At 35.8% G+C, this 13,179-nt stretch overlaps 1 protein-coding gene across 2 annotated transcripts in view; it reads left to right on the forward strand.

Annotated features, from left to right (window-relative positions):
* The first annotated feature begins 390 nt into the window (after nt 1–390).
* LOC129262213 (deleted in malignant brain tumors 1 protein-like) overlaps nt 391–13,179 on the forward strand; it is a 45,579-nt gene continuing 32,790 nt past the window's right edge. For both annotated transcript variants that reach the window (XM_064100105.1, XM_064100106.1), the window contains exons 1-4: nt 391–688; nt 4,210–4,277; nt 4,902–5,022; nt 9,532–9,736. In XM_064100105.1, the coding sequence (XP_063956175.1) occupies nt 4,932–5,022; nt 9,532–9,736 (296 nt within the window). In that variant the 5' untranslated portion in view covers nt 391–688; nt 4,210–4,277; nt 4,902–4,931. The remainder of the gene's footprint in view (nt 689–4,209; nt 4,278–4,901; nt 5,023–9,531; nt 9,737–13,179) is intronic.

Genomic DNA, 13,179 nt, shown 5'->3' on the forward strand with positions numbered 1-13,179 from the left:
CCACTAAAGTAAATCCCCAATATACAAAGGACTCTTTCGATATCATCTTCGATCTTGCTTCGATCATGCCCAATGATCTGCTTCCAATTTTACCCTGGGATCGGCGCGCCGTCCCATAACAACAATTGTTTACAAATTAATTGGGTTCCTATTTACAATGGGGTGCATAGAATAGTTCGAATAGTTAACCACAATACACCAATTATTGTTACAGACGCATTCATTTATCTGTTGAACACGTCTTCCCTATTAATGTAATGCGGGATGTAATGACAGGGGGGGGGGGCAAGCTATCCCTTGCCTGTATACCTGATTGCAGCAGTCACCCATGACCATCCTTTGACTCAAGAGAATCGATGAGTGGGTAAGATTTGTCCGAGGTTCATGCTCAGTCACAGCAACGAAACTGAATCCAAACCGAATGATCGTATGCCATTGGAAATAACCTCATAGCTTTGATTGATCCGCGTTATAGTGTCGCGATTGTGACTGTAGCATTACGTAACATGAAAGGCCCTTGATGATCATTCGAGGGTTCTTTTTACATGGTGTAACACCTGCACTAAATGTGATGCGTGCTAAAGGTCGTTGTTAGCAGTGACAGGCATATGGGACACCCAATCTTGATTTTTACCTCCAAGTTTAAATCTCGGAGTCATCGTGATATTTTGTCGGTATTGGAAGGAAGGTAGGTATGGGATTTACGTAATATAATTATCTATCTCATATTCATGTGAGATGATTTCCCGATTTGGCGTTAGTTTCAGTTTTAGGCAAATAATGAAAATAAAAAATTGAAAGACTATGGCTGTTATGTGAAAGAAGATTTTTTTTAAAGATGAAATCACTTGCTCACTGCAACCATCCTGCCTGTGTGGAATCTACAGGTAGGACTATGGTATTCCAATGCTGTACAGAGCACACACTATAAAAATAATTAAAATATCACTTTTGTGACCAAAAATTACTAATTTCAATACAGTTGCAATTCATTTTCCATTAATAACTTGGGAATAATTTTTGTATTCACCGAAGCGCTCAAAGACTTGAATTTTTGGGCATATTTTGGTGGAAAGTAATATGGCAAGAAAATTATCATTTTTCAATCTCTATTTTTAATTAAGAAAAAATAATTTAAAGAATCAAATTTACTTAAGAGCCAGGTTATATAATGAATAGCTGTAATAGAAACTGACAGTGTAAAAAAATCAAGCATTTGTCACAAAGAAAAAGAGAAGAATAAGCCAAACATTGCCAACCTTATTTTGCCACACATGGAGATGTAACAGAGAACAAGGTTATATCATAACCTTTTTCATTGAATGAGAGGTAGGAATTAATTACTTTCGCTTTAGAATTGGTAGATGATAAGTCTTTTTATACAGACATCAATTAGTTTTATGATATTTACATTATTATCTTGAGCTACATATTGAAGCATGGGTATATAAGGAAGTTTGTTGCTGCATTTTTATATCGACCTTTAAAGGAAAGAAACCATTATTTTGATTTAATTATTCAAAGCATTTCTCATGTCTTTCGAGTTTTCTTTTAATATCTGTACATTGGATCATGTTTCATCTATTTAGTTTATATATTATTATTTTAAATAAAAAGTATGCACATTATATACATGTAGATAACACCTGTCATTAGGGTAGCTTTCATATTCTTTATTTTTCTCCCTCATTTTCCCTCTCTGCATGATGCCACTGAAAGGATTTAATTTTGCCATGTTTAATCTAATTGACTATTACACTTTGCTTCCCATTCTTCTCTTCATTTTCCATTTCTATGCCATTGTCACTCTTGTTTCTATTTGTTTCTATGTCAGACATTTCCATTACCATTCTAACTCCATCCAGCTCAAATTAAAATGTTTCTAATGTCTCGTTCTCATTTTATATCCAGAATAGTTCCCTTCACTCACATTATCCTATATCATCATTATTTTTTTTCACCTTTCACTCTTGGTATTTCCACCTTTTCGCGTTCTTCTCTATTCCCTCTTTCTCTATTGTTTAGATTGATCATGTGACACAATTTGTGAATATACAGGTATTTGAACATATAATGTTTAAAACCAATGCCAAGTGAGGTATGGATTTCAGGCCAATAGATCAGAGCATCACTGGACTTCATTTTTGTCGACATCTTTATTTTGAATTCTTCAGTTCAGCCGCAATTACCTTCTCCATATTAATTGGTGTTTTTGTTTTCCATATAGCTGTTTAATTTGATTTGAGTTTGCTTGTTTATGGATGATTTTTGCGAGGTGTATCTATACGAACATTCGGCCACCCTGCACTACTCTTTTTAATTAACTTGATCTTTTTGCCGACCATTGCTTGAAATTAGGGATGGATGATTATATAAGACCAGTAAAAGTCAATCCAGGCGGAACAGAAATCACTAGTCATAGAATAGAGTAGTGCTTATAGCCCAAACAAACCCGCATATTTTGTCTACACCTGGAGAATCTCTTTACTACTGCTCTTCCACGAAAAACGTATTTTGTCATGGCTACCTTTTCGAATACCAACATGTAACGCTACTAGAATTTGTTAGAAATATGAATGACAGCCTTCCAGTATACAGAATAATTTAGAAAGTGCATATTTTCAGCGAAAAAAAGTGATAACCCTCTATGCATACATGCTTTTTAACACTGGACTTGGACGTCTTGTTGTTTCTAAAAAGAGAATGGGTCAAGTATTTTGTCCCCATTGTCGTAACAACTGATTAACTTTACACAAAGTGATATGTGTGATGAAAGAATTCGAATACTCTTGATATAAATATTTTTTTCATAGGCTATTAATAAAGGTGAAATGCAAACTGTAGAAATATATACAGCATAAAACATAAGATAAAAAGAAAAAGAGCTCTAATTCTGAAAGCAAAAACATACATTGTGTTCGACCCCCCCCAAAAAAAAAAACAAGAAAGGTAGCATGAATATGTTATTAAATTCAGAATAAAACATTGGTGAATAACGAGAAAGTGGGGCTTGGATAATATAAAGCGCACTGCAATGATAATTTTTCATATCGCTTTAATCGCGCTTTAATAGTTGTCAAAGCACCCACTCTTGAATTTATTTACTTTCGATGTTCTGTAGCGAAACCATTAATGGCTTTATGTGCAGCTCTATAGTGAAAGGGTCAGGTGCACTTTCTGATTTCGTCAAGGGATTTTATCATATCATTATCAATGGATTTGTATTCTATTTCAACATGCTTTTACGGATGCCCCCAAGAAATTTATCTTAATTATTTGTATGGATTTCTCACCCTCTTGCCGTCACGTCCAAAACAAAAATAAAGAGAATCTGAATTTTTATGCCCAGCCTGGTTGACCTACTCAAGCATTGTCTGAGTAGAACTTTCCGGACTATGTCGAACAATATTGCACAGTGCAATGATTTATTTCATGCGAATGAAATAAACAAAGGACACATGCAGAAATAAACAATAACACTTGACTAAAAGTTTGCTGACCCCAACGAAATACCATGGCCTCTCGCCAGACAAGCTTGAACAAGGGACTGCAAAATGCTTAGTGTGTAGTACGTGCAGTAGTACCCACCGTACGAAGCAATCTAGCCCATCGTGAGAATTTAATTGTTGCATCAGACGTTCTTGAATGGGGGAGAGCGATGGAACGTTCATTATAGAAATAGGGGTAACAAAGGAACATTTTAGCCGGTCCCAAAAGCAAAATAAGGTTGGATAGATAATATAGAGGATTGGTATTCATTTACATACCCACTTTTCAAATGCAAATTATCATGAATAGGTGATACAAGTTGTATATTCGCAGCCGATTATGAAAATCATATTTCCCCTTTCACAATAGACGCGTCCAGCGTAGGCGGAGCGAATGCAAATGAGCCGGTTTCTCTGCGACGTTGGCTGACCCAGTCAATGGAATGGGTGTAAATAATAACAAATGATAGTACGCACTATACTACTACAAATTTCACCGGTAAAATTCCGCCGGTTCTCGTGGTGCTTCAAAACAAAACATTTCGATCACGCCGAGAAGACGTATTGATTTGGTATCCACGTTTCTGTAAATCTCTCTGATTTTCTCACAGACCATCATCAATCTCTCTTCTGTCCATATTTTTTTATCATAAAAAGTTGTTTTAAGGGAAATTAGATTGTCTACAGATTGTTCTTTTATTAACCCTCTTCTATACTACAGGGAGACAAGAGCAGACAAGATACGGATAACATTTCCAGTGCCTTGCCGAGGGACAGAATACATTACAGGTAAGAATAAAATTCGCATTTATTGTGAAGTTTGTTTAGGAAATGTTGCTATAATTTATAATTAGTCAAACAATTATGAATGCTGTTAAATTATGGACAAAGTTCTCATAAGGCATGTTGTTAAGCAATTCGTAGAACATCTGGACAGACGCAGGCCTATGTTTTGGCATTCAACATATTTTAATCACATTCTAATATTTATTCATTTTTTTTCTCGATTTTTCTATCTATTTCTCTATTTGTTTTTTTTTAGGGGGAAGGGGTGGGGGCAAGTAGGGCCTTCAACTTATTGATATATTCGGAACAATAACATAGCCCAAACGGGAAAATTTGGATCGAAAATTAGAAGTGTGGAAAGAAAAGCAAATAGATCTAAAGGAAACGTTCCTCTCCACAGAGAACTAATTATTTTATTGTCATTAAGTTTCGTAATTCAATGTTTCCCCAATTTGTCACAATTCATGGCTTCATTCATCACCGAGATAATTTGAACCATTTCCCAACACTTGAGGACCATCAATAATAATTTTCTATTTCAGAATTCCAATACAATTCGAAGTACAATATGAAAAAAGTAAGATAAAAATTCTTATGACAATGATATTTATTTTCCCTTTTTTTCAGTGGCTTGCAGTGTGGAGGAGAGCTTTTAACATGGCGTTGCTATTTCATAGGGCAAGTTTTGTAACAGGAATACTAACAATCATTGGGATTTTAGGAGAATTCGAGATGACACAATGCGCTGGTAAGTTTTTCTTCATCAAAACTTCAAATATAATCATGTGAACACCACAAAATCCCAGTTAAACCATTATCTTGGTAAACTCTTCGTCGCCGACCAAAAACATCCGAGAAAAAAACCCTCATTCGATGCTACAAAAAAACATAATTATTGTATCCTGTGCGGATACGGATAAATAAATTGACAAAATAATATTCTACTATGCAGGGGGAAGCATAGAATTATTCCTTTCATATTCGAATTCACATCCTAAAGTTTATTAAAAGCCACGTGGTTTGCATCCTGGTTTTGTGAAGTTGGCGCGGAAACTTACCCCCCCCCCCCCTCCGGACGTTGCCATGCCTCTGCTTTGGCTTGACTTTCAAGATGAGAAGGTCGTTTTTGTATACAAACAATCGAACTGCCACACACAAGCGTGTCGTCTGCAATTTTCCACGAAGGTACTTCGCGCGCGAAGCGAGCTTGGCGCGTAAATAAATGCATCAAAACGAAACTAGCTCGAGATGCACCAGCGCCAAATATGTCTATGTGGTCGTCCCCTGTCGTGCAAGCGACTGAATAGCGAATACATACCATCCGGAAAATGCTTTGTTAATCGTAACCACAAGTATGTCTAGCTGTCTATACCGCCTGAGAATGTACGACTACAATGGGATAGTTGCATCATGTTCGATTTTACCTTAGAGCATGCTTCGGATCAAATAGTTCGGTCAATACATTGATCATATTATAATCCCCGATGACCGCTTGTTCCCCCTTTTCATTGATTATTTGAGATTTTGGAACGATAAATTCTTGTGGAAACGGACAATTATATTATATTTCATTTAGATGAGTATTGATGAGTGGGGTTGATAGGCCTACACAATGGGTTATGATATCTCATTGTCATCTCAGTGGAATATTCGCGCCATTTCTGCACGCAGATGAGAATTAAAAAAGAGAAATAATTTTCAGATAAACTCACAATATCTTAGCCAAGGTAGTAAAAGTCCCCCTTTTATAAGTAGATAGTATCGGGAAATAAGATTATTATAACTGATGATAATATTCATTCCATGATTATAATAAAATCGGCTTTACTATAATAAACTGAATCTGAGTATTGGTTTCAAACTCATGACCCAATCCTGATTACTTGTAGTATATCTTTTCTTTTTATTCCACCATGACATTAGATCAGAACGGCGGTTGCCATGGGTACTATACGGATTTAAGAGCTTATATGGAAAGCAAAAATATCACAAGATCTCGGAAAACGTTATTTCTCGAACCTATATATGGTTCACTATTTCAATGATAATAGTGAGAGAGAGAGAGAGATAGATCTAGGTAGAAATAGATGTTCATTATATGAAGTTATAGACAGAGAGAGACAGGCAGAAAAAAAGAGGAAAAAAAAGAAAGAGAGGTAGAGAGGGGAGGGGGAAAATTACGAAGGCAAGTAGATGAGAAATGGTTAAGAAATTATGCCCTCCCGAATCGAGTGACTTTTCTAAAACAGAGAGTCAAATAAAGAATCTTAATTATTTTCAAATGCTTGTATACATACTGACATGCTTAAATGTTGTGCTAATTTAAATTAGAAATAATTCATAATGCTACATGTACGTATAATATAAACAAAAGAAAAGAACAGAAATCATTTAACAAAGTACAATGCACTTTCCCTACTTGGCAACACTTGAGTTTATGATGTAAATGGTGTACATCTAGTTTGAAGGGAGTCGTCCAAGATAAGGGACTCTCCGAAGAGATTGGGGGGGGGGGTGGCTTACAATCTTTAAAGGGGAATGAAACCTTTTGAATAAGTAGGCTTGTGTCGAAACAGAAAAATCTAAGAATAAGAACAAAGAAAGTTTGAGAAAAATCGGACAAATAATGAGAAAGTTATGAGCATTTGAATATTGCAATCACTAATGCTATGGAGATCCTCCCATTGGCAATGCGACTAGGATGTGTGATGTCACACATGAACAACTTTCCCTTTGATGGACTATAAAATACCCTCAAAATGTCTCTGTTTGCTTTTTCTTATGCTGATACAAACTCTTTATCCATGATGTATTCTTTAAAAATCTATATTACATGCCCTCCTATAGAAAGAACACATGATCTACTGATAGATGTGATAAAAGAGGCAATTTAAGTGAATTATATACTAAAGTAATGGGGAAAGTTGTTCACAGGTGACATCACACATCTTTGTCGCATTGCCAATTTGAGGATCTCCATAGCATTAGTGATCGCAATATTCAAATGCTCATAACTTTCTCATTATTTGTCCGATTTTTCTCAAACTTTCGTTGATCTGTTTCTTTGATTTTTCTGTTTTCACACAAGCTATCTTGTTCTAAAGGTTTCATTCTCCTTTAATGGTGAACAGAGTGACGGGGTATATGGGTTGTCTGCGCAACGTCATCACATTTGCATGTGCGTCATCGGTCCTGCATCATTCTAAAACGAGAGGGAGAGAGGGAGAGAGAAATACAATTGCATTATGCGAGCTGTGAATGTGCCAAAGGAAACGTAGCCTTGTGAAGACATTGGAATATTATCTCCGTTCTGTTGATTGGAAACATAATCAAACATTGTCACTTCATCCTCAAATCAAGTGCAATTCAGGGTGTGGTCGTTTAGAATTAAAGTAAATGCAAGTGCATACTCGGGCCAGTGGTAAAGCACCTAAACATGAATCTTGATAGTAGTTTCCCTCATCCAACCTAGACAGCTCCGTTCGATATAAAACAAAACATTACGAGGCCCTATTCGTCTCATATACAGCAAGTGCGTCTTGCCTTACCCCCATCCAACGGTAAATAGGACACATATGCTGACGATTTCTCGTCGCCCACGTTCTATCATGGGTAGATGTAAACATAGTAGATGAGGCCATACTATACGCCTGATGGACGAGGATGTTTCGAGGATGTGATGCGAATGATGAGGTGGGTGGGAGAGAGAGGGGAAAAGAATAACCGGGGTTGTGTGTTTGTATGTGTGTGTGTGTGTGTTTGAGAGAAATGGATAGATAGATAGATGATTATATAGAGAGGCATCGTTGGTTGTTACTGGAGTAAAAACAATAAATTGTATAACGGGCGTCTGATTTTCCAAATGAAAATTGTAGAATTTAGATTCATTATCATTTTCTTTCAAATCTAATTAAAAAAAGTAACGTCTTCCTATAGTGCTATACATTTTGCTTCTGTGGAAGATATTGACCATAATTGATACGTTACATTGTTCCTTTTTTACAATGAAGTATTGATATAGCATATCGATATTATTTTTGGCTATAATAAGCTGACGTGGTGGCTGACGTGGGCACGATTCTCTGAAAAGGTCCCTTTGCAGTCCATTATCAAAATCCCCTAGCAACGCTTGCAACTTGTGTCTAGTCTCAGACGATATCAAAGAAAATTCAAAACATGACGAGTGAACAGAGGATGACATAAAACACTATTCATTCCTTATTCCATTCCTTGTTTCATCTGTATAATGCTGGAGTGAAAATGGCGCCTTATAGTATAAAGTTGTCAGCTCACGTAGTACATTGCCATTATTTTTTCGTGCCATTACAACTCCCTGAGAAAAGGAAGTTTTATCATCACAATCATAATGATAATAAAAGTGATAAACAGTTCTTGTATAGCGTATATCACATTATCATTATAACGTCTCTATCGCTTCCAAAGGATTATTATGATTATGATAAACATAGAAAATCATCAAAAAAAATTGTTATTTATCGTGATTCCGTTTTCTTTTTTATTCACCATTCCTTTTTTTTTAATGAAAATGTTACTTCATTTCAGCATTATATTGATTTAATTATTAATGTATTAATAATCAAATCAATCATATATTCCAGTTCGATCAATCATCTGTCATATTTGTTAGAGATTATTTTATTTTTTCAACGTTATTAATAATATGTCCTACATTATGGAAACATCGCAAAGAAAACCTTTTCCTAAATATCCCATGATGTGCGTCACCAACTTGTAATTACAGCTCACGAGATGATTTAGGAGTAGATAGAGAGGGAAGAAGAGGGGGAGAGAAAGAGATAATGGAAAAGAGAGGGGGAAGAAAGAAATAGAGAGAGAGAGAGAGAGAGAGATAAAGAGAAAGTTGGATTGTGGGATTATGCAAATGAAATGCTTGCTGTTAACCTGACGATCGTCTTGTCTGGAATTGGGCTTCTGAGTTCGACCCATCTTATACATGTATTTCATCAATTAATATCGAATTATGCTGATAATAATCAATTTCTTACCAACACAGATAAAAAATGTGAAACATTTATATTTTTTATCTATATCGCTTGACAATTTTTTTTAAGTATTTATGTTTTTATTCAAGAATCGTACAATACATTAAACTTGACAATTTTTGACCAATCATACACTAGGATTATATGGATATAAAACATTTTAACAGACATAGTACTGCCAAACCTAGGTAATAATAATAACTGATTCTTTTGTATGGGTTTTAATGATACAGTTACAAGAAGAGGAGCTTCATCGCACTGCCCAGACGAGAAACCATTCATGGAATCTGGACATTGTACCCCAGACTGCAGTCCAGGCTTGTATGGTGATGATGTCACAAGAATGTGTGAAGCTTGTGACCCTTCTTGCAAGACGTGTCTTGAAAGTGCAGACAGGTGCACAAGTTGTCCTGATCCATTTTATTTGCTCGGGAACAAGTAAGTGATTAATAAATATTAAGCTCAAAATCACATTATTGAAGTTAATTTGTGATGTATATACAAATGCAGGAAAATTAAGCAGAACATTACGTCACTTCTGGAAGGACAGAAAGTGCATATCAATTTGAGAAAAGTATATATGGATTGATATAGTTAATATATTTTGACTTCAATTTCTTGTATTTTTATAAAAAAAAACATTAGTTTAATGGTAATGGTAATTAAATTACAATGATGTACTTGAGCTTGCACCTGAAACATTGATTTTTCGTCTCAACTGTTTACATTGAGTTTGCATTACTATAAATAAGACACAACATCGAGTACACATAAATCCCACTTTAGGTAGACGGGTAGTGCATGTAGACGATTTTGTATCTGCTTGAAGTGTCATGGAGAGGCACGTGAACCATGTAAACATGATGAAGAGGAGGAACATACCGTAGAAGATGGTGGTGTGGGTGGTTATTCTGAAGATAACGATGATAGAATACATGTATGTTCTTGTTGATGATAAGTAGGATGATGATTGTATGTTTGTATATAGGCGTATCCCGCCAGAAGCCTCAGCTTTTAGGGTATACGCCTTCTTCTTTAAACCCAACATGTGCATATTTGTATTCTTCATAACAAATTGATTTTTGTATGAATTAATGTTTACGAAAAATGTAATAAAATGGAAGAAAATGTTTATTTGAATTGAATGATAATGATGATGACGACGATGATGATGGTGACGAGGATGATAATGGTGACGATGATGACGATGATGACGATGATGATGATGATGGTGGTGACGATGATGATGGTGACGATGATTACGATGATGACGATGTTGATGGTGACGGTGAAAACGGAAAAAGAGAAATACATAAATAGAAATACATAAATAATAAAGGGTTATCATGCGTATAGACCTTTATAGTGAGAAAGGCAGAGGGATGGAAGAGGGAGAGAGAAAAAGTGGGAAGGGGTGCACATAGGTGATAAATCGAGATGTACTTAAAAAAAAACCCTCGAATGTTGAGCGGTTAAAATTGTTTAGCAAAATCAGAAGGTCAAGCAAAACTAGCAAAGTTGATATAAAACATTCTATGAAAGAATAGGGAAATTAAGTTGATTTACATAACTTTTAATCACGTTTTTGACCTAGAAATATAGCATCCGTCCTTGAACCCCCAAGTCTTTGTAAATCCGTATTGTCGAAGAGCTGTTATTTTAACCCCAAACTTCCGTTGTATATGATATCCCGCAGCGTGTGTTCGTTTTAGATTATATCTACACCATGCAACAAATGACCTATTTATTACAAGAATAAGGCTTGGACTATTCTATTTTGTAATAAAAATATCCTCCCATGGTTTTGATCGGTGGGTGCACTTGATCTACCAGAGGGTGCGAAGTTTCTTTTATGAACGCTGTTTAATCCAGACTGGATTCTGGATAAAAGAAATTCGGTCAAATTCTTTTCAGCTATCTTGGTGGGAAAATATTTTTCCCCAGTCGTTCAAGAGCCTTCACCAGAGGCGTCGATCCTGGGGGGGGGGGGCGATTGCCCCACCAATGAAAATATTGGGGGGGGGGGCAAACATATCATTTTGCCCCCCCCAATAATTTCGCATGTGCAAGAAATAAAATAAGATTGTAATGTTACAGAAAAATCAGCAAGCGAGATTGAGATACACAACTTGTTCTTTATCTAAAATCGTGCTCATGGGCGGAAATCTGTCCCGAAAGGTAGGGGGGACAACAGGGGCTGATCCAGCCTTCGCCAATAGGGGGGGGGGGCGAAAAATGTTTTCAGCCATATGTTAATCCCCGAACGGCCGCTTAAAGGTAATTTTTGTCTGTTTCATTGAAGGAGTAGTCCTCATTGTCACTTTTTAGCTTTATTCTTATAAATCAACATAAATATATAATATCATCGTCCCTATTTTTATAATGCGAGCGCGAAGCGCGAGCAAAATTTTTTGGGCAAATTTATGTATTTTTTTCTAAAATTTGAACATTCTGGGCAATGTTTGTTATCCTGAAAAAGATGTATATACAACTAAATATTTACTACGAACGCAAAGTGCGAGCAGAGGTTAACTGATGGAAAAGGTACCTGTTAAAGACTGCTTGCAATTAGCCATGAAGACGTTCCATATTTCAACAATAAAATAATGCGAGCGCGAAGCGCGAGCTGAAATTTTTTGAAATTTTTACCCAAAGACTGGAAATTCTAAGCACTTTTTGTAACTTAAACATATAATAGGTACATAACTAAACAATTGTTGCGAAGCGCGAGCGGAAAATTTTGAGATTTATAGACCTAAGAACGAGACACTCTATTCATGTTTTGTAAATCATGAAAAGGATGAGTAATTGGGGGTCTTCCTTACACCCGGTCCTTACATTAATAATGCGAGTGCAAAATGCAGCCAGAAAACATTCATATACGTTTAATTTGAATCGATCGAAAAGGTACTTGTTAAGGACTGCTTGCACTTAGCCATGAAGACAATCAAAAAATGCTAGCACAAATTGCGAGCTGAACATTTTTGACATTTCTACAAAAAGAATAAAAAATTGTAATCAATTTTTGTAATCGTGAACGGGGTAGCTATATAACTAAACAATTGATGCAAGCGAAGCGGGAGCAGAAAAATTCGAGATTTAGACCTAAAAACGGGACACTCTACTCATGTTTTGTAAATCATGAAAAGGGTGAGTAATAGGGGATCTTTCTACATTAATAATGCGAGCAGAAAATTTGTGATATTGTGATCTGAAACTGGATTTTGATCTAAATAAAGAACAAGTTGAATATCTGAATAAACATGCGCGTGTTTCAGATTTAGACCTAGAATCTCGGCATTCTACACATTTATCAGCGAGCGCGAAGCGCGAGCTTAAACTATTTGATATTCCGATCTGAAAAAAGAGTCAATTTCAGCTATATATTTCAAGCACTTTGTAGGAAAATTGTGAGGTGGATATGGATCATTAAATTAATATCTTATTTATTAATGCCTAATGAGGGCGAGAAATCTGATGATATCATGGCCTGAAAACTGGACATTTCAAGCACTTTAGTAATTATGAATAGAATGCATCAGTTGAAATATTTTTTAACCATTAATGCGAGCGCAAATCTCATGAAAATCAATATTGAGACGTACATAAATCGCCAATCAAAATGCGGGTAGCGCTATCTGCTACGTTTTGACAATCAGACTTGAAAAGGGATATTTTTCAAAACTAAATGGAATACACAAAAATAATAGGTTCTGAATAAATCGAATTTTGCAAGCGCTCAGTGCGAGTAGAAAATGTCAATAATCAGACCATAAAGCTGTCTCTTTTACAGAGCACTTTGAAAAATCAGTTTGTAAATCACACAAAATAATGAAAGTTCGATTTCCGAGGTAAACTGTCTAATGTATATTGACTTCCAA

The sequence above is a fragment of the Lytechinus pictus genome, chromosome 5 (assembly GCF_037042905.1).
Source record: "Lytechinus pictus isolate F3 Inbred chromosome 5, Lp3.0, whole genome shotgun sequence".
NCBI classification, from domain to species: domain Eukaryota; kingdom Metazoa; phylum Echinodermata; class Echinoidea; order Temnopleuroida; family Toxopneustidae; genus Lytechinus; species Lytechinus pictus.